Source organism: Crassostrea angulata, chromosome 1 (assembly GCF_025612915.1).
Source record: "Crassostrea angulata isolate pt1a10 chromosome 1, ASM2561291v2, whole genome shotgun sequence".
In the NCBI taxonomy this organism is placed as follows: Eukaryota; Metazoa; Mollusca; class Bivalvia; order Ostreida; family Ostreidae; genus Magallana; species Magallana angulata.
In genome coordinates, this window is record NC_069111.1 from 42888390 (window position 1) to 42910627 (window position 22238).

The 22238-nt window shown below is 32.7% G+C and overlaps 1 protein-coding gene and 1 pseudogene across 2 annotated transcripts; one reads left to right on the forward strand and one right to left on the reverse strand.

The window, feature by feature from the left end:
- The first annotated feature begins 375 nt into the window (after positions 1–375).
- On the forward strand, positions 376–20605 carry LOC128158892 (aquaporin-1-like). 2 transcript variants are annotated; one of them, XM_052821878.1, is made up of 8 exons: positions 376–667; positions 4963–5022; positions 11786–12024; positions 14268–14455; positions 15635–15839; positions 17136–17216; positions 17567–17678; positions 19882–20605. In XM_052821878.1, exons 3-8 carry the CDS (start codon positions 11821–11823, stop codon positions 19977–19979), a joined length of 888 nt encoding a protein of 295 aa, XP_052677838.1. In that variant the 5' UTR covers positions 376–667; positions 4963–5022; positions 11786–11820; the 3' UTR covers positions 19980–20605. The 2 variants fall into 2 exon arrangements, with proteins under 2 accessions (XP_052677838.1, XP_052677829.1); XM_052821869.1 differs by lacking the exon at positions 4963–5022 and having other exon boundaries at positions 377–667.
- On the reverse strand, positions 6723–8624 carry LOC128192500 (uncharacterized; annotated as a pseudogene).
- Positions 20606–22238: the final 1633 nt, after the last annotated feature.

The window sequence follows — 22238 nt, forward strand, 5'->3', positions numbered from 1 at the left end:
TGACATATATACAATAAATACGCTTATATTAATAGTTCTGTTTCAACCATCACCTTTCATTTCTAATACAGCAAAATAACACTTATCATTTTTAACACATACCCGATTTTCACAAAAAAACCCCCCAAAAAACAAAAAAAAAACAAAAAACAAAAAAACTGTGCATGAAGCTTAAGACATTGGTCCTGGCATGTACATTTTTTTGCAATCGCACTCGTTGCTTTTAAGCGCTAATACGACATTGTATTTCCTCACAGAAGATGACCAACCGTTCCAACAACATGTATTAAGCGTAGTGGTGGGGACCTACATTGCCTCCACAATAGCACCTATCAGCTAATGCGGTATCTCTGCAAGTGTTACATGCCCAATCGTCTATTATTGATCACCAAAGAGACTGAAATCTAAATTTAAGCAATTTAGCCAGATGAATGGAGACGATGAGTGTATCGACAGACAGACCCTCGGTAGAGATGTGAGGCCTGATTGTATAGACCCACCTCTATCTATCAGGGACAGGCTGTGGGATTTATCATCAGTGTACCGATTTATGGCCCTGTCGTATTTACTTCTTCAGGATTAAAATCCCCGTAAATTATAGTACTTCTGGCTCTGAGCATCAGTCGAGTGCCTTCCCTCACCAGTTTATCGGACTTCTGTACTTCAGGTCAGTGGATATTGTTCTATAGTCTTTCCCATCCCGAAATATGAATAACCTATAATTAAAGTACATGTATGTTCATTTTTTTATTATGAAACAATTGATATATTAATGGTTAAATCTTTATGCAAAAATATTGCAATCAAAATTAAATAAAGGGACCCTGGGAGTTTTATATTTCTTCGTAGTATCAAATCAGTTGATAGGAATATTATTTACAGGTTCTTAACGCATACTTTAATATTTCGTTGCAAAGGTCATGATCGACGGAATGCATAACAAATCATAACATCCTTTGAAGGCAGAAAAAAAATATTATTCATTGAACACATAGTTGGATTTAATAAAAAAGCACATCTAATAACTCCAACTCTACGATATCCGACCTAATAACTTCTCTGTTTGCTGACCATAAACTTCGGTTATTCAACATCCTTAAAATATTAAATGATATTCATAACCTGATAAAACTAAACCCTAAATATTAACAAATCCGATTACTGGTGTCTTATCCCGGTATATTGCAATCGAGTCTGGTTGCATCAACTGAAAATGGTCAGCTTTCCAAAAATGCACATACATATGTATTTAATCTCAGCATATGTTGAATAACAATGTAATCTTATATTCTGTGGCATGGCGTGTTAAATATTTCGAGAATAATTAAACTAAACAATCAGAATAACTGTTGCAGTCGAACTTGAAGAATATCGTAAAACGCATCTGATCATCATGTATATGTACTGTTATGAATGTGTAACCGTTACTTGCCCAATTAATCTGTTTAAGAAGTAAATCGCCCACCATTTTAGCAATATCACACCCATACCCATATACATCAAAGAACCCTTACAATGATATTCAAATGATTTTTCCCTTATCATTGTACAGACCTTACATGTATATTGAAATTTTCAAATCACACCTCTCAAATGTATTAACAATGTACAGTAATTGACTGAGAGGCATCAAGACAACATCGTACATGTACATGCACGTCAAAGAAGCATACACTTTCTGTTGTTTTCCTTTCTCACTGGTTTTATTCTTAAGAATGTCAATAAAAATATAGTCTCTTTTTCGAATCAAACATATCTGTTACAAGCTCATATTAAATGATTTACACTAGCACACACTAGCACACTGATAATTGTATTTTTAAAAAAAAAAGCGGTATATGAAAACAGAATAACCAATAAAACTCAAACGCAGCAAAACCTGTCAAAGGCATATATGTAATTTACTTCTTGAGTTCTTGTAATTAAGGATTAAATAAGACACCTCAGAGAAAAAAAGAAGTGCTTTGAATGAGATCCGGATTACACTTTACCAAGTCAAGGAGTGATAAAGATTGATCAAAAATCACGCAATATCAAAATTAGTTCGGAATCACAGTGGAAAACATTTAATCGGCTTTTTCTGACTTAATCGATGGAGTAGCTTTTCTGAGGACGGTGTACATTTTAATGACACCATTTCCTCTCCACGGGAAAATAAGATGACAAATACTCCGTAAATCAGCTAGGTATCTGTCGGCATTTCCTTTTGTTTGGTTCACCTTTACCAATAATTCTTGTACTTGTTTATTTGAGGTTATTTGTTTATTGTTTTACGTCCTCTCAAAAAGTCGTTATCAGTACATTTAGGTTAATATTTAGACGTTTACTCTGTGTGTGTGTGTGTGTGTGTGTGTGTGTGGGTGGGGGGGGGGGGGGGTCTATTTTAGTGGTTGCTCCGAAGTTTGTCGAAGAGGCCCGGCAACATGCGGATATCAGTAACAGATCAATCGTTAAAATAGTGCATTTAGAATTGAACTAATAAAATGGGCATTTGCACGTGTGTAGTGTAAAGACAGCAAAACAATTCTTTTTATTAAAGAATATTTAAAATAAAGGTTCATATGTGTCAAATTGGGACCATTTGCTGCAATATGAAATTAACCTCTGCCAGTACTTTTAGTTCTTTGATTCTATTTGTAAATAATTAAAATCTTTGAAAAAGAGTCAACATTCAATTTTCATTAAAAGAAAAACTCGTGAAAAAAAAATGATTTTGCATATGTTCATTATTCAAACCAATTGTTTATTAAATACCATAATTATGTTAATTTCCATATCAAATAAGTTAAATTTAGGATAGAAGTGCTTAACAGGTTTATGAACTTTATAAGATAAATCGTATACATGTACCTGAATTTGAAATCAATCGTCATGATCGTGTGTGTGTGTCAGGTTTAGGTCTTTGTGTAGTGTCAACGTTCTTATGGAGTGTTGACCAGGAACTGTTATGTATACTGCCATTAAGTACTAACCAGCCAGAAGTTTTATACATTATCCGTCCCATAGTCTACAAATGTTATATACAGTTACAGGTTACAGGGAGAATCTTTTAACTAAATCTAAACATTTGATATATATATATATATATATATATATATATATATATATATATATATATATATATATATATATATATATATATATATATATATATATATATATATATATATATATAATTTAATTCTGTTTGTAACGCGCCCACTGATTGGCTAAAAAAATTGTTTTATATCGTATAAAGAATGTTGCCTACGACATAGTAAGACTTACGTCAAAAATGTATCAATACGCCTGACGTTACGTTTGAATTTTGTACAATTTTACGTCATTTTAAAGGTCAAATGACCGTTTTTATCTACAATCAAGAGTAGAAAATTAAATTATAAGCAATGAATTCAATATTTATTTGTTTTATACGATATAAAATGGTTTGGGACAGTTTACGCTTTTTTATAAACCGCTTCGCGGTTTATAAAGCGTAAACTGTCCCAAACCATTTTATATCGTATAAAACAAATAAATATTGAATTCATTCCTTAAATACATATATATATATATATATATATATATATATATATATATATATATATATATAGACATGCCATAGTGTCTGTTTCATACGTTCTAAATTTTCACAGAACTTAGAAGTAAGTGAGAGAATTTAAATAAAATACAAGATGAATAAAGGTATGCAATTCTGGAATCTGTGCAGAGGATAATTTATTTACTCCAATTACATGTAGAACTTGTTGAAAGCTTTCAAAGTCATAACCATTCTGAGATACGTACCTTACATATAACACAAATATATACTACATGTATCATGGTCCCCAGAGACCATGACAATGGACTGCGGAAATTTGATCTGCGCTTTACAGGTTGCCATATCCAAAGGATGTAATGTACCTTATGATATGGTACCCAAAACAAATCCACCATCAAAACGCATTTCATAGAAGAAAAAAAACATTTTAGAATTATGATTTATCATTTGTGAGTTTAATTGAAACGCCAACAAATAATTTAATGCTTGCCTTGAAGGCTTCATGCATTTGTATAGACTATTCGTTGCATTAATGATACACTATAAATGACAACGATGTGGATGTTTTATTTATATCTGCTCTACTGTTAATCTAATACATTAGTAGGATTTAGTATAGCGTTGTGTCTGATTCAATTTATCAACAAGTTAATAGATTTATATGACTTTTCTCGTCGATTATAAAAATAATCCACTCTATCAGCAGAGTTACTGGGTTATGTATCTATGAATGGGTGGACAATGGTTGACGTTACACACAGGGGCTGTCTTGAAATGTAATGAATACCATGGTACAGAGAAAATTATGTGTCTGAGTATCAATTGTAAGCTTTGGCAAACTATTATGATCCGATCTTCTCGTGCGTTAATTTGAGCATGCGCATTTCCAGAAAAGGGATATAAATAGCACTCAGCTCAATTCAGAAATAAAACCCTTTTTTCCTATGACAATCTTAAATCTGAACCTGCTAGTTTGCCCCCCCCCCCCAAAAAAAAGATGACCGAAAAGAACAAAATTAATCCACTAAAAACAACAAACAGAAGAAGCAACCCTATATGGATCAAATTGATATAAATCAAGTTTTATCATTATTATAACAATATCTAAATTCAAAAAATCGAAGTGCGCAATCTCACTTTTAACTACAATCTCATCGGGGCAATGATTCACATCTTGTAGGTGAAGGTATATACTCAGTAAATCCTAATTCTCCAAACATATCATACGATCAGAATATAAAAACAACATTGTTGTGAGAAAATATCATATATATCATTGTGTATAATTGAAGCCCTGATATGTTTTATCGTAAATTATATCCGTATTTTGGACGTTCGGTTTTTTAGTCCTATCTTTGATTATGACGTAATCATTAACGGGTATTTTTATCACATGCCTAACGGGTTTTGTTTAAAAACAGGAACACGGACGTTTCTCTGCAAATTACCCATCCTCCTTCCTTCGTCAACCCTTCTTCAATGTAAGTTGTAAGCATCTTCTTAATCTCAATTGCCATAAATATTTGTTGAAATGTATTTTTTATGTTAATAGCAATTTCTTAATTTTGAGCACAAATATATTTATTGTATGATGTTGACCATTTTACCATGATTTAATGATTATCGGGGGATATTTATGTGATGCATTTAGTTCGAAATATGGTTTTTGTGATTTACATTTTATGCAATGTTTATTCTTTTTACATATTTTTTATAGTGTATAACTTTTGTCATTTCAATAAATGGCCGGGGCAATATATGAAAACACTTCAATAAAAGTAAAATCAGGTAGAATTCTTACGGTCGGAGGAATATCACAAGTGACCGTTTGATGTTGGGGATATTTTGGAAATGAACTTTGCACAAAATTAAATTCGTGAATTCTTTGTTGAGCTGAGAAAATTTCGGCTGTTTTCAATTACTTTCTTAAATTTTGGTTTGTTTCTTCATATAACAAAACAAATGTTGACTGCGTTTTCGGGCAACATTGATTATATTAGCCCCCGAGGGACGAAATATTGCCCGACGCGAAGCGTAAATTTCATCAGTTGTTCTACTTCACAGTATTTCGCAAATCCTTATATATCCGTTATGATAGCAAACCGTCGCATTGCGCGTCCGTTGTTTACTTGCCTTGACTGACTGCCTATTATGACGTCACCTTGTTTTGGAGTCGCGAAGAGTTATTTACGTCACCGTTTACGAATCAACAAATCAGAAGCGATAAATTGAAATAGAGGGAATATTCTCTAGATATTATTCCGAGCCGGTCAATATATATTTGTTTTCCCTTGGACTGAAATGTCACATTTTCATTGGTACTCCATATATCACACTATTGTTTTGATCTCGGCCCTGGTATCAGCCCGATCGGTTGGTATCAGCCCAAGCCCGAAGGGCGCGGGCTGATACCATCCGAGGGCTGATATCAGGGACGAGATCAAAACAACAGTGTGATGTTGTTTATATCATATATTTAAAAAAAAAAAGACTATTATTCAAATTCCATATAAGGAATATCCTCGTGTGCCCAGTAGTCGCGCGCTTAAGAAATAATCTGATTTATTGAGCGGTGAAATTAAATTAAGGATTATTTGTCACGATAATTAAACTTACTGAACTGTATTCTGATTTTCTGTGTATCTAAAATACATTAAAGTGCTTTAAACAGCTTATTATTGAGGCCGAAACGAAGCGAGGATTCATTGTCGGCCATCTTTGTTTGGAACCAGTAGTCGTGCACCCGGATATGTAAGCACGAATTAGGCCAAGAAAAGTAAAATTTGTGTGGTTTGTAACTTTTTCATTTGGATATCACAAATAACATATCAAATATATTCACAAATATCAACACATTCCAACAAATGCTATGAAAACTTAACAATAAGTTAATAAACTATGTTTCATAATCTTGGTGAATTTCATCATTTCACAACTTATGATACAGTTATTTACAGGGTAACTTGTGTTTCAAGATAACAGATATTTGATACTACCTTAAGAATCACATTAATTAATCAACATCAAGGTATACACAAATTTGAAACTCAAATTCTACTCTATTTACAGTGAGGGCATAGATAGTGATCCCTTATCCGGACTACTCTGATGTCAGTGCAGTAATTTAAGTGCACCCAATGTCTACATTTGTCACACTGTACCCACTTTAAAAAAGTAAGGGATGTGCTATTTCGAACAGCATGTGGTGTGAACATTTTACAAATACAACACAATTCTTCCTCAGAAATAGAGACATCCTCAGAGTCTTCGATAGGAAGTATTGTCTTGAAGATGTGTTGTCAATTGGCTGCACATGGGAGGGTCCAGGTTCCTGTGAATGACCTTTTGTTTGAGCTGATGTTTTCCTCTTCTTGTTTCAACACTTTGGACTTTTACCATTCTTCGTAGAGGTGGTAGGGAGCGTCTGATTTTTTATGTTTTTTCTCTGTTTTGGGGCCGCTGTTGCTGAAACATGCTCCATAATTTTTGCTGATACCTCCGGCTCAGTAATTGCTCTGCCTGATGTAATCTTGCTCAAGGTTTTGCGTTCTTTTTTGGCCTTTAATCCCTCGGATTTTATAAGAACAAGCTCTCTAGTTCGCTCTGCAAAAAAATCCTGACTGTTGTTGTTTTCATCTGCATCCAAATCAGAGTCGCTCTTGTCTTCTTCCTCGTTCCTTTGAGTCAATACCGAAGAAGGGGCAAGAGCTTCAGCTGGCACCACATCAGCATTAAAAGGATAAATTCCACACTTGCGGATGGCAGACTGAAGATTTTGAGCTGATAAAGCTTTGCTGTATGCCTGGCATGCTAGGGCACAAACATCCTGTTTGGTGATTACTGTTGATGTTGCTCCCATCTTTTGGTGGCACAAATTGTTATAAATTTTCTGTAAAGGGCCATAGCAACCAACATCCATGGGCTGAAGAATATGACTAGTGTGCGCTGGCAAAACATGCAACACGATATTGTGTTCCTTTGCCCATTCAACAGCTGCAACTGAAACGTGAGACCTATGCCCATCTAATAGCAGCAAAACTGGTTCATCGAGTCCACCAGAAACATAATGAACAAAGTGGCTCTGTAAATACTGAAGAAATATAACAGAGTTTGACCATCCACTCTCTGTGACATCACCAGCTGCTCCAGGTGTTGAGCCTTCCATCAACTCGGACCTCATCCGCATACCAGGAAAGACAAAATATGGTGGAATGGCAACTCCAGAGGCACTACCACATCCCAGAATGGTAACCGTAGAGGATTTTCCTGTTGTTACAGCTTGTGGCGTGTCTCCAGTGCCGGATACCACATGAGGAGGTGCATGGTTGAGTGTGATCCCCTTCTCGTCCACATTAAAAATTCTTTGGGGCGTATCAAATAAGTTGTACTTTGTGAGGATCGACGACAGTTCAACAAAGTATCGTTGTACATTTCCTGGATTCGATGATTTTGCGCGTTGATACTCCAATGCCCGTGGCTTAACAACCTTCAGATCTGGCCAACGCTTCATGAACCCTCTAAACCATTTTAATGTGAGAGGTTTCTGCTGCTTGGTTCTCTTGCGTAGCTGAATGGCATAGTCAGATGCCATATTGGTCACCTCTTTTCGGGTATACCCATAACCAAATGAGGCCATTGCTTTCAAATGCGAAACAAGCATAGCCTCCTCTTCTTGTAGAAGCAATGGTGCTGGCCCCATAGTTACCTTCTCCAGGTCTACCTTCCCTTTGACCCGGTCGTGAAGAGTTTGGGTTGGGACATTATACTGCTTTGCAGCTTTGCGAACACTTTTCCCTTTTTCTTTGACAGCTAGATATGCATTTATAAGTCGAGTTGGACTGTACTGTGGGGTCGGTAAAGTCCATAGAAGGCGAGGCGGAGCCGAGCCTTCTATGGACTTTACCGATCCCACAAATTTCTTTACACAGTCAGTAACAAACCTAATAAGTGTTTTGTTTTGTCGAGGACCTAAAGTTTGATATGTAAACAAACAGAAGATAATACATAATATTAAAATTCATAGCTTAATTCTCTAATTTTTTACCTTTCTCTTCAGTCGTCTGTGCAAACCTGGATGCCACATTGTAGGATCATGATATTACGTCACGGGCAAAGGGGGGGGGTCACTCTAAATATTTTGGGGCTTAAAAAATCAAAGGTATGGTTGAACATTTGCGTAAAAAATTAGCTTAAATAACGTTACGTCCGCCATGTTGCCGTATAAATTTTGACGCTCGCCGTGTAAAGAAATTTATAAGGCAATCACGTGACGCTATTCATCCAATGACGTCGAGACATTCCAGTCCGAGGCAAAACAAAGAAAAATATCAGCCCCGAGGGCGATACAGCTCAAGCTGTTGGTTGCTGTCTCACCTAGTCCAAGACACGTGTATCAGGGCTGATACACTACTAGGTATATGATATCAAAAAAATATTGACCGGTCAATATTTTTCGGACGAGCTTATATTACAATTATTGACTATTCGTCTATATAGAGTTATATATAATGAGAATATACTACTGAATATAACAATTGCAAATATAACGTTATATATTGTTAAACTGTAAGACGATATAGTTTAAACACGTAGATGATATAATTATTGTAATATGAATAAGTTTCAATTCCATAGAAATATATTGTTAGGATTTTTCATCGTTTGCGATATATACCATATTTTATTTTAAATAGATTCTTTACTTTTCAAAAGAAAATTAAAAGAAAACAATAAATAATTTAATTAGAAAATTATATATACACTAATCGAGTCCTATAATTGTGAAGCAATGCTTTTATTAATGTAAAAGTTCATCTGTACTCCGAAGATAAAAAAATCCAACCTATTTTTTGGGCGAACCCTTTTTAAGTGTTTGATCTTATCTCGCCATCTTAAGGATGTTTTCTTAATGTAATGTTCATATGCATGTCATTTTAATAGTTTTGATTTAAATAGCATTTTGTATGCGAGTTTTCATCCACATCTTTATTCTGAAGAAAAAATCGCCTTATTTTTCGATGAACCCTTTTTTTTTTTAGTTTTTGATCTAATATCGCCATTTTAAAGGATGTTTTAATGTAATTTCATATGCATTTCATTCTAATAGTTTTTATTTGAATATTGCCAGATTGTATTACAGTTATCATTCACAAAAAATGACTGTTATTTGAGCATTGAATCGTGGTTGTTTGAAAGATAAGTCCAACAACTGCAACACTGTGAGCATACAAATTAAGTAACGCGCGTCAGCATAGAAAAACATCCTTTTCTACTATTGGCAGCGTCATTCTCCTCCATTTGAATCATTCCGAATTAGCTAAAACAGGATACAGTTTATATTTAATATGATCATTAAATGCATACTTGAATCATGTATCTGGTACTTTTTGTTTGAACAGAAATGGGTCAGTTATATTCATAAATAGTTCTAGTGGCGAAAACAATTAATTCTTCAAAGATTTGCGTAAACCTACATATGCAGAGTCACTGACACTAAGGGTTTGAAGTTGACCCCTCTTAGAATGTTTGTGTAAAGTCCCAGTCTTTCTAAGGACCGTATTAGTCAAAGAAAGCCGAGTCTGTCACTAATTATAAGGACAGGATGTAAACTGAAACTTAACTAGTATATTTTCAAAACAAGCATTGTGATCCCACGAAAACTAGGCGGCCAGTAGATGCTGGCACGTATCCCTGCAAATCATTATGTAATCTTGGAAGCATACTAGTAGTCTATAGTTTGAATGCGTATGTAAATGGGATTAATGTTGGCGGTTTTTTTTGTTTTGTTTTTGTTTTGTTTTTTTTTTGCATTAGCATTTTTACACTCACTACGACAAAAAAAGTAAATAAGGGGAGCTTTTTGAAAGATTAAACATAAAACATCATTTTTGCAAATATAATTTTTCACTAAACCAAAAGAATTTTTTATCGAATCTTTTGATTCAACATCTATTGCAACTATAACAAATCGTTATGATATAAAAAAAAAACTGTATATGAGCTTGGTCAAAATCGGGTTAAAAATCTGAATAAAAAACATTCCTAAAAAACCCAAACCAAACAAAAAAAATAAAACAAAAAACAAAAAAAGAACATCCCCCCCCTCCAAACCCCCCCCCCCCCCACAAAAAAAAAACAAAAACAAAAACAAAACAAAACCCAACGCTCTTTAAGATTTTGAGAGACCATGCACAGATTTGTGAAGTACTCAAAACAGGATGTCTAAGGTGTGGTCAAAAGACTCGAGAATAACATTGTGTTGTCAAGAGAACTTAGTCTAGATTACCATCAAATGAATAGAACCGTGCCACCTTGTGCCACCTTGGTTGTGCGCTAAATGGATTCAGATTTTACCTTTACGAACACCTTAAAGTGAGTTATACCTCCTGCTTCCATAACAAGGATACACCGACCTATCACTCGTCTTTTGATAGATGTGGAAAACACATTAACCTGTATAAATGAATGTACTTCGATGAATTTCTCTACCAAGGATTTAAAAAATTGTGAGCCCACTAACCGTTCTCAAGAGTTAATAGGTCAGCTGTAAATCAAATCAATACATTCTTTTAAAAAATTTGAAAAGTGTTGACAATGAAATAGAAAAAATATTCTTATATAAAGTAAAACAATCACGTATTTATAAAAAATCTTCTTACATACGTATATCCATATATTATGTAGTACATTTTATCCAGTTTTTGCACTCGGCAGTGATCTTTATAGCAAGGTTTATTGAAGGCGATGGGAAATCTGCCAATCTACATGTAACATTAGTACCAGTAATCAAACTCTTTCAGTTTGTTACATTCCTTGTAAAAAAAAGGTTCTTGCTTCTTCCATGTTGATGTTCCACGCTACAAATCTAAAAATGTTAATGAAGTATAATTTTTCATTAGTTGTTGGATGATCCGAAATTCAAATATTATGAATTAGGATATGCAATTAAACAATTTTCTTTTAATATCTTATTACGCGATAGTTACGGGATGTTGCAAGCGAAAAATCACGAATTTGAACTGCATCTCGGAACGCCCCCTTTGGGGGTCATTGTGCACGCCAAAATGACAGAAGAAAACACTTAACGCTATCATTTAGTTCTCTATCGGGATGCTGTCAATACGTATATAGTGTCATTATCGGAACGAAATAAACGGCAGAAAACAAACTAATATTGTTTCGGACTAGTGCTTATAATATCCAGAAATTACTATTGAAATATCAGGAACTATTTTTCTATTGTAGAATTATTGTGTGTGGTCGAGTAAAGGTCGTCGAAAATGGAGGGCTACTTCATGCACGTTTCTAAAAAAGTTGCAGAAGCAAGGTTTGGGAAAGAACAAGAGGAGGAGAAAGTTTACTCGGTGCGGGAGCTGAAGAGCTGGAAATTTTGGCGGGCGGTGATGGCAGAGTTCGTGGGTACCTTGTTGTTTGTGTTCCTGGGCTGTGCCTCGACTTTGACCAATCCAGTCAACCCCGTCAGGGTAAGTTCACTATTGGAAATGACTTTAACAAGCGCCAACTTGCATCCACCTTCAATTCAAATTGAAAAAAAAAATTAAATAAATTTTATAAATGAAGATATGGAATTAATAAATAAATTAACCTAGTAAAATATAAATCATCAGTCGGTTAGGGTTCTGTTCTGTTTACTGAAATTGGAATGTTCAGGGGTCGTTAGTCGTACTTGTAAAACACTTAGATAAATATAGCAATTTATCAACACATCATTCGCAGTGTACTTAATGTGTAACGTAAGCATATTTTTCAATCAATAGACCTTTAGGTACCATAGCATGCCCCTCATACAGGTTTAAAAATACAAATCATCAATTGTTTAGATTTCTGAAATAACCATTGAAAAATTCATTGCATTGCAATTTTAAAGTAAATTTTTTAATTTAAGTTTAAAAAGTTTTTGTGTGTGCATGAACAATTTGTAAAATTCAATGAGAAAGCAATGTTAATTTTTTCTTGCTATGATAAACCAATTTCTAAAGTTTAGTTTAATGTAAATATTTGAAATAACCATTGAAGCTTGCCGAATAGTAAAATAATATGTACCAAAAGTCATGTAAAATGGGGCCAATTATTCATACAATTATAGACGCCTATTCAGATTGATATATCAAGAATTCATAACACGGTTCATGAGATAAAAGAAGAGGTGCGCTTGTGTGACATTAGATGCTGCGGATATATTTTACATACCCTTACCGTGCTGTCACATGTTTTAAGTTAATTTCTTCAGAGTTGCTGTTCTTTACCTTTTTGTCTTGTCCTTGCATGGGATTACAATATAGCAGTTTTAATGTGATACTTACACATCTTGATTATAAATATCTTCCATTAAATTCAATAATACATTGCACAATGTCCAAAGGGTAATATTCTCATTCTGTCCAAACCATATCTTGAATGGAAACTACTATTATGACAGCTAATAAATCACTCCACCACTCTGGTTTTTTTTTTTTTTTGAGCGACATACCATCCTTTGATTTCTTTCCTTTGCATTATTTTGCTCCAACAGACTACCGCTTTGATACATAAATGACCAGCTTGATATTCTAACTTCAACGATATTGCTTTCGGTTATTTAAGGTAGCTCGCCGGTCTGCTGACGTCACAGTAGTAATCGGCGTTTATCGTATAGACATCATACAATTTTTAAATATTACAAATAATCTTTAGAATTATTATAAGAAATGTGTCCGTTTGAACTGCTCTGTCTATAAAATCATGTTTATGGAACTAATCGAATTGAAACTTATTCTACGTCGCTACTTTTCCAATAAGTTCTGTATTCTCAAACAATGATCTAAAGATCAAATTAGTATAGGAAATTATCAAATACATGTACGATATTATGCCGATGGATGTGTGGCCATCACTTCTGCACCGATTGTGTTACATGAAAAAATGATCAGATTTCCTCTCTTCGCAGACTTACATTAGTTGCATATGTGCATTCATTATCAATCTTAAAATTCACAATAGTGTAAAATAAATTATTTTATTTTCTTATTCTCAGACGTAATAAAATGATGACGTCACGCTACCGTGAAACTTCAAATTGAAGATATAAGTTTATAAAATCTTTTAAAACTGTAAAGTTGACTTGCCAAAAAAATTGGCCAAAAACTCATATTGATTAAATTTAATGAATCGGTTCCAAATTATCTCTTCTTCTGTTATTGGGTTGAGTAAAATTAAATTCTTCTGGTTTAGTTTTGAAATGCGTTTTCTTATCAAAATGTACATTTCACTATATATTTCATTGAAATGACGTTGCTTGCTTTGATAAACAATGCTGTGTTTGAAACTCGATAACATTATAACCACGCAGACGGATTTGAAATAAACTTCAGAAGTAAAACTTAAGGAAGAAAACCACGATTTAACGAACAAATTATTAGGTTTTCTCACAAGCAGTAAACGTACAAACTACCTTGATTTGAAAGTGATCACAATATACCTAAATTTTATTTTGTTTATCAGCTACATATTTGTAGAGCTCGAGTTACTGAAAATAAAACGTTGCAATTTAAGGCACACAAAGCTTGCGCTGGTTTTAAACAAACATTCTGTGGATGGTACATATATATCTTGCTTAATTAGTCATTCAAATAAAATGTATGTTTTTTATTGCCAAAATGAAAATGTGCCCAAAGGACAATTTATAGCACAATACGTGTTGTACATGAACATTCTGTTCCATTGATAGGTGGCGCTCGCCTTTGGACTTGCCATCATGGCCCTGATTCAGATGTTCGGGCACATTTCGGGTGGTCATTTCAACCCCGCCGTTTCCTTGGGGTTATTGGCCAGTTTTCAGATTACCATATTTAGAGCACTGTTTTATACAATAGCGCAGACAATCGGTGCCATCGTGGGAGGCATGATTCTGAAGGGGTAAGTGATAAACTGCTGTTCTTTATAAAACATATCAAGCAAACTTTATATAGAAGTGCTGATGGATTGTGTAGGAAATATTTTTGACACGCATGTATTTCTAGGATCATATTGTATACTCATAACAAAGGCACGATGTTATAATGTATGCAAGAAAAAAAAAGAAGATGGGTGGATAAGGCGTGTAAAATACCCATACAAGGTTGGACAAGCTACTGAAAAAATAAAATATCAATAAATCTGATATTGTTTTAAAAAATCATTTAAAACAATAAATATTTAACATATCATTGATTTTTAACCTATAAATATGTTCAATACTTGGAATATGTTTACTCAAACAGACGTATACGTATCAAAACCTGCAAATACTGTCATTTTTTAGAACTTCAAGGCATTTTCTTTTACAGAGTGGGTCTGTGCTCCATTTTTTTCTCATGGTCTAAATAAGGTCTAATGGAAAACAAGCCAATATCAATCAACAAAAACATGGAGAGATGACCCACTATGCATTCAAAATATCATTTTGTATACCAACAATTGAACGTTTTGATAAAATAATACAAGTCCGTAAATTCGTGGCCAAAGTCACACATAACATTTAAACAGCCTATTTTGTTGTGTCTGAATGGCTCAGTGGTTAGAGTACCTGGCATAAGTTGACCTTATATATCTAAGGTTTTATGTTATTGATTCGATACCACCAAAATTTCTGGCAATATTTGTTTTTCTTATCTTTTTTTAGATAAAAAAAACTGAATATAATTAGAAATTGTGCTTTTACAAACTTGTGTTATAATATATTTGAATAGATTTAATTGGAAAAAAAAATAAATTCAAAATTGTATTTTACGACTAAACTGAATGGGCAGTTGCGCCATCTTATTCCCCCATCTTCTTTGGTCTTATGAATGTTAAAATAAATTGCATGTTTCAACGTTTATTTTACAAAAATTCAAAGATCTCTCCATTATGCCATTTCAAATAAATTTGAAATCTTTCTGGTAACTAAACAAACTCCCCATACTAGCTTCCTGTATGAAAGAATGCCATTTAAATGCAAAAACCCCAAGGACTGTCCAATAGATCCATGTAACTATCTTGCAAGCTTTGTTTTATAAAGTGTGAAGTAATGCCGCCTTGGTAGAATTAAATAAAAATTATTCATCATTATTTTAGGGCGACTCCTGGGTCTTTTCATGCTAATCTTGGAGTGACAAAAGTTGCCAATGGTTACACTCTTGTGCAAGGAGTTGGCATCGAATTGATTCTGACATTTTGCCTTGTTTTCGTCATTGTTGCGACCACGGACGGCAATCGTACCGATTTTGGAAGCATCTCTCTCAAGATCGGTCTCACTGTTGCAATGCTCCATTTTTCTTGCGTAAGTGGAACATTACATATTGTCACTTTCCTCAAAACATACAATAGTAATACAAAACCTAAGACAAACATAATATTTCAATACAAACATTATTTTTAAGTTGAAGAAAAAATTACGTATCAGCAGTCTAGTGTTAAAAGGGAAATCACTAAAAAAAGTAAACACATACGTTGCATTTTAAAATTCCATTAAATTCTACGTAATGCTCGAAAAAATAAATGTAATACAGTATTAAGACGATCAAAGGAATTGAAATGTAATTAAATAGAAAGATTTGAAATTGGCAGCACATTAAGCTATAAAGGTACATGAACCATTTCTTGTGATGCACGGATTAGCATGAAATGGACAAGATCGATTGCATCTGTACATAATGGTTGACTGGTAATGTCTCTAGACAGAGAATAAGTGGCTTATTTATGACCATAAAAACAAAAAAAAAAATGTACAGAAGTTTTAAAGACATTTAGGGAGTGACAGAACATTTAAATGTTATATTTTGGGGTGAAATAAATTTGGTCACCGTTTACTTCTCTTCAAACCTGCACTAAAAATCGATGCATTCAGAATGCTGTACTCCCAACCTTTTTAAAGTTGAAGCTTTCTATATATATACAAATAATTTTTTATGTATTTAAAAAAGAGTTGAAAGTAAAATCAGATTTAAAAAAATGTGCAGTTTCAGCAATGGGAGATAAAACTGTAAGCTAAATGTAGTATTTAATGCTAAAAATGTAGTAATCCAATACGTTTCTTAATTTCACACATTGTTTCCTCAGTCTAATTGGTATTTATTATGTTATATTCAATAGTTCGACAATATAGTAATTAATAATTAAATCATATAGAACTCATGTACACATCGGAACAAAGGGTCCATGGTTTTTTTTTGGCAAGAATCGGGAGGCATCTACTATTCGCATTTCATAACAAATTAAACATGTTTCGTTGCGTGCAAAAAATCTATGAAGAATGAAAACGATTATTTTGTAACCATTGTACATGAATAATAAAACGGTTTTTATGGTGTATTCCACAGAGAGCAATTATATAAACTTGGAACTATGTGACCCCCCCCCCCCCCAAAAAAAAAAAAACCAAAAAAAACCAGCGTAGTTGAGTGAGGTAGAGAAAAAGTATAAACATTAGGCCGTGTGGACGTATTTTCTTTTATTTCATAGACTGCTTATTCTTCGTGACTAATCACAATATCAAACATATCATAATTGTTTTAAAATAAAGGATTGTAAAGTGTTGTTATATAATTAATCATTTTCCTACTTTTTATCCTCACAGATCACGTTGACTGGCTCTAGTATGAACCCCGCCCGTTCTTTGGGGAGTGCCGTGGCCTCTGGGGACTATGACACACATTGGGTAAGGGTTTTGTACATTGCAGAGCCCACCACCATACGGTACCTTTGACAACGACCAAAGCAGTAGAATCTTAATAAATCAATTGGTTTCAAAATTTTAAAAACCAAAACACTAACCTTGTACCTTGCAATTTATCGCGTTACCACATTATGAATGTTTTACTTATCCCTTTTTTTCAAGATTAAGATTATGCTATTGTTAAATAGAGGTCGATACTTCTGGCACATTATATATTTTTTTAAAATAATACTTTGTGAGTGTAAATGCAATTTACATGTCGCCATATTTCCTTAAAAATAAAAAAAGTACAATGTGACACTTTCATCATATCAAAACTCCGTATTTTACAGGTATATTGGGTTGGGCCTATACTTGGGGGTTGTATTGCTACCTTGCTATACAAATTCCTTTTCATGCCTCATAGAGGAGCAATATCAAACGAAGAGGCTACACACAAATTACGTATGTATCCATTTTATATATGAAAATATAGTCATTGAATGATTCATTTGCTATTTATTTCATATATCATAATTGTCACGTCAAAATTCATTCAATTTCGAAGGCACCTTTTTATCAAATATTAATGTTTTTTTTCTATTAACAAACTGAACTCTTATTAAGGTATCCATATTAGGACAACATTTTGGCAACTGTTATAACGGTTTTTCCTGTGAACTCGCTTTGCTGAGGTACCGGGGAATAAAGGATCTGTTCGGGGACTTCGAAATAAAACCAAATATTAAAATAAGGCAAAAATATAAAGTTTATTTATTTAGATTGCAAATGTCAAAAGGTGTAAATTCACAATAGAACAGTTCTTAAAATCGACAAAGAAAAATAACATTTAATGAAAATATACGAGAATTTACCTTCGAAAAAAACCAAATATTAAAATAAAGCCAAAATATAAAGTTTATTTATTTAGATTGCAAAAGTCAAAAGGTGACAATATGCGTTTGGCTTTTGGTTTTATTTCGTCGATTATTACAAAGTCACGCCCATAAAGTTAATCCCTAAACATAAAATATAATTGGTTATTTAATTACTTATGGGCGTGGATAAAAATGAAACGAACTGGTAACAATCATTATAATTAGCGTTAATAACCACTGTTCAAATTATGTAATTAAAACGCTCACAGGTGCCAGGTAAGATGTCAAAACAGGTTGAATTATGTAATTAAAATATTAAGCGGTCCTGTGAGGCTTATTTAATAATTGACGTTAATTTGAAAATTAAAGAAATACGTATCTAAAGATTTCGACATAAAAAGTAATATTAGCTAATTATTAAGTTAAATAATTATTGCGACATTTATGGTCACATTTCTTTTTGTTTTGTTTTTTTTCTGGGTTTTTTTTTCTATTTTCTTAAACGTATATATAATAATGCTTAATATAAAAAGAATATATACAAAACATATAAATGTTACATAGAACAATAAAATTATTACAAAATATGTACATGGAGCATAAAATGCTGTAACACAACCATGTATTTATTACTTTGATATTTATTTAAAGCATTTAAGAGTAGGAAAAAATATATTTATCGAGAGAAATTTTCAAAAATGTTATTAACTAAGCAGTTTTTAATTAATGAAGATTGCATTAAGGTCTATGGAGAGAAGCACTTTTATTAAAATAAAAAAAGTAATTACAAAGAATATCAAAAAATGCTTTAGTCGAAAGATGTATTTTATCATTAGGAATACAAAAACTATTGAAAATAAATTTTATAAAGTGTTTTTTAGAATTAATTTTTATAGAATAAAAGCAAAGGGGGGGGGGGGGGAACTATTCAAAAAAAGGAAAAGGTCATTAATTAGGACACATTCCACTCTTACATATTGATACTTTTAAAACAGGAAAATTATGTCCAATTATACTGAGTATTAAAGCTGCTTGGTCCGATTTTTTTGTAATTACATTATAAAAATTTTTTCCATACAAATCATTTATCTTAGAAAGTTATGGGCTTTCTCCTATTTACACCAGCAGAATCAGTCTCCTTTCAAAGTTAGAAATATTCAAAGTAAATAAAAATAATTTCTCTTTGGGCAAACGAAAAAACAAACCAAAATGCATCACGGGAATGTTTACAAAAGGAAACCGCTTGGTTTCGTCCCCCGAATGATTGGGGTTATTCAACCCGCATGCTATGCATCGATGGTAAAGATAGCAGACTTTGGAAATATTAACAAACAAAACGTACACATGTTTATTTGTTTGTCTGATCATTTCGACCTTTATTTAAAGCAATGTCAAAGTCGTAATACAACCATATCCGTCTCGTCGTCAGGGGTGAAATTTAACATGAGGCGAAATAACGCGGTACCCTTTAATGTCGTTTGTTTTGTTAGCAAATTTTGTACGTATTTTCACACTTTTATTCCATATGTATTGGACGGGTAAAACTACTGCAATGTCTATTATTATACATATTCTAAGCATAGCCATCGTTTCAAAGCGTGCATAAAATTTTATATAAAATCGGACCAAGCAGCTTTAAGCCCATACATATCTGTTATGCACCCAGATTCATTAAATCTGAGGCTAGTATGGATCGGATACCTTAATATAATTTTGTTATACTGATCATAATTTTAACTTTTGATAGAGTACATTTTCCATTTTGATATAAACAAATAATTATTTTGTAGTTGCAGAAGGAGATATGATAGCTATTCCGAGAGATTATTTTACCGGAAGTTCAGAGGCGTCCTCTAACGGCAAAAAGCAAGAGACATTCAAATTGTAAGAAAAGGATTTAGAAGTGACACACATTAAGCGTATAGGATACAAAAACGTGTAATACTGTTATTAAGGGAAGATCTTGAAACAATAAGAGAATCATTAGACTTACAATATACATGAGTAACAGTAAACTACTCTTCATGCGTAAAGTTGCAATAATTATTAGTATGTACGGGTATTGCTTTAATTTTTAAAGTAAGGTCAGATTTGAAAGTTTGTTATTAATTTATAAGTGACCTAAAAGGTATGTGCCACATAATTATTACGTTCATCATCGAAGTTTTCCTTAACAACTGACCTCAACCCGCTTCCGTGTAAAATATGTGCATATATTTTAGACATGTTAAGAATCATTTGTTACTACATACATTACACTTTAGCGTAAAAGTTTTTAAAAGTATTTTCTTAATTGAAATAATTATTAGAAATGCCCCAAAAATGTATAATTATAGGGGCCTAGTTAAAATAAATATATAAATATATTTACTTTTATTTTGCTTTCAAAATACATTTGTATGCTTATATGATAGTAATGAACTCAAATGGCAAGAGAGAAGTTGTTGATCTTGTAATTTTTTTTTTTAATACAAATTTGTGAATTTTTTATATAATGAACATGTTTGTGTTTTGTTTTACTGTTCATCAATTTCTTGTTGATAGCAAGAATTTATTTTTTTTTTTTTTAAATTTGAATCTATTACAATAAAGCGATTTATAAAAATACAAAATACTGCATTTTTCCCAAATAACTTAAGGATGACGTTTACTCAGAATGAAAAACAATTCCACTGATGATGATGAAAAATCAACTATTGTGTGTTATAGGCCTTTAGTGGTAGTGTTATTCTTCACTTTCCAAAAAGTAGGTCAATGACTTACTTTTTGAGTTAATGGTCATTAAATATGTAAGAAATATCCCTAAAATTTTTACACTATGATTGAGATTTTTTAATTGTGAAAATAATACAAAATGCTAAACTCTTTGACAAATGAAATACAATTGATGAATGGCAGTAACATTAAATAGATACAAAGCATTAAGTTTTTAATCACAATTTTTATAGATATTCAAGTCCGAATTTCATCTATCAGTTTCAAATCCCTGCCCGTTTTTGATTCAATATAACCAAAAAAACTGAATGATGATAATGCTAAAACATTTATGGTATTAAACTAAGTATATCGACCTTTCTCTGCTGGCATAAAATTTATATGAGGTCAATGATCAAAATTGTGAGATATGGTGTTAATTTTGAAGCATTTTTTAATAATTTTGTAGTGTGTGGCGTACGATAATCTAAACGAAAAAGCGAGTTTAAACCAACAGAAAATATGCAAATAAAGTTGACTAACAAATAAAATCTTATAGTACTACCAAAAATTTTTCAGTGGAAAGCAAGATCTGAAAAATTTTGTCCGAATTTCCTTTGTTTTGCAAAAAGTCAAACTTTGTTTGAACCTAATCCCACAATATAGTATAAATATCATGTTATGTCAACAATAATTCATTACATAGATAATTTTTGTGTTAAGAACAAAATTTACTCATGACATTGATCTTTTTAACAATCTGGATTTGAGAACTCAAACCCTGAGTAAGCAACGTCCTTAAGGTAAAGTTGTAATAAATGAAAAATAGCTACATGTCTATGAAATTCATGATATAAATTCTTTCAATGATGCTTCATAGCAATAGCTCCGTTTGATAGGCTGTATTGGGGCTTAAATTTAGAAAAGAAAAGCAATGAAAAATCATGTTTTTAACTGTCAATTTCTATTTAATATGAAGAAAATAAGTAACCATCTCGGAGATTCGTCCACCTTTGCATTATAAAGTACGGGTATATATACAATGCCTACAGTCTCTCCAAATACGGCATTAAAAAAGCCCTTGACATCCCCTTAAAAATGATGTCAAATTGAATATAGGTATCGGAATTACTTTTCCTATGATTCAATGTTAAGAAACAGTTACTTTCTACATAATTCGTTCAAAGCGTTAAAGGGGCATGGTCACGATTTTAGTCAAATTTTGTTTTTATGTTTTTATTATTTACAATGCTTTAGAAATGCATTTCTAATGAGCAAATTAAATTTGAGAGTCATTTGTAGAGTTCTAAGCAAGATACAGGGCTCACAATGTTTTGTCATGTAAACAAGGCTCGTGGCCTCTTTTTGTTTACATAGGATCAATTTACCAGTAAAAAATCTTTTTCCAGCTTATTTGTCTATCTTTTTATTTATTTTAAGCATAAATATGTAA

Bases quoted from the DNA above. Each gene is read 5' to 3' on its own strand.
- LOC128158892 (XM_052821878.1), top strand. From the start codon at position 11,821: ATGGAGGGCTACTTCATGCACGTTTCTAAAAAAGTTGCAGAAGCAAGG. The intron at 15,840-17,135 runs GTAAGTGGAACA...TTATCCTCACAG, and splicing joins CAATGCTCCATTTTTCTTGC to ATCACGTTGACTGGCTCTAG. The intron at 17,679-19,881 runs GTATGTATCCAT...ATTATTTTGTAG, and splicing joins AGAGGCTACACACAAATTAC to TTGCAGAAGGAGATATGATA.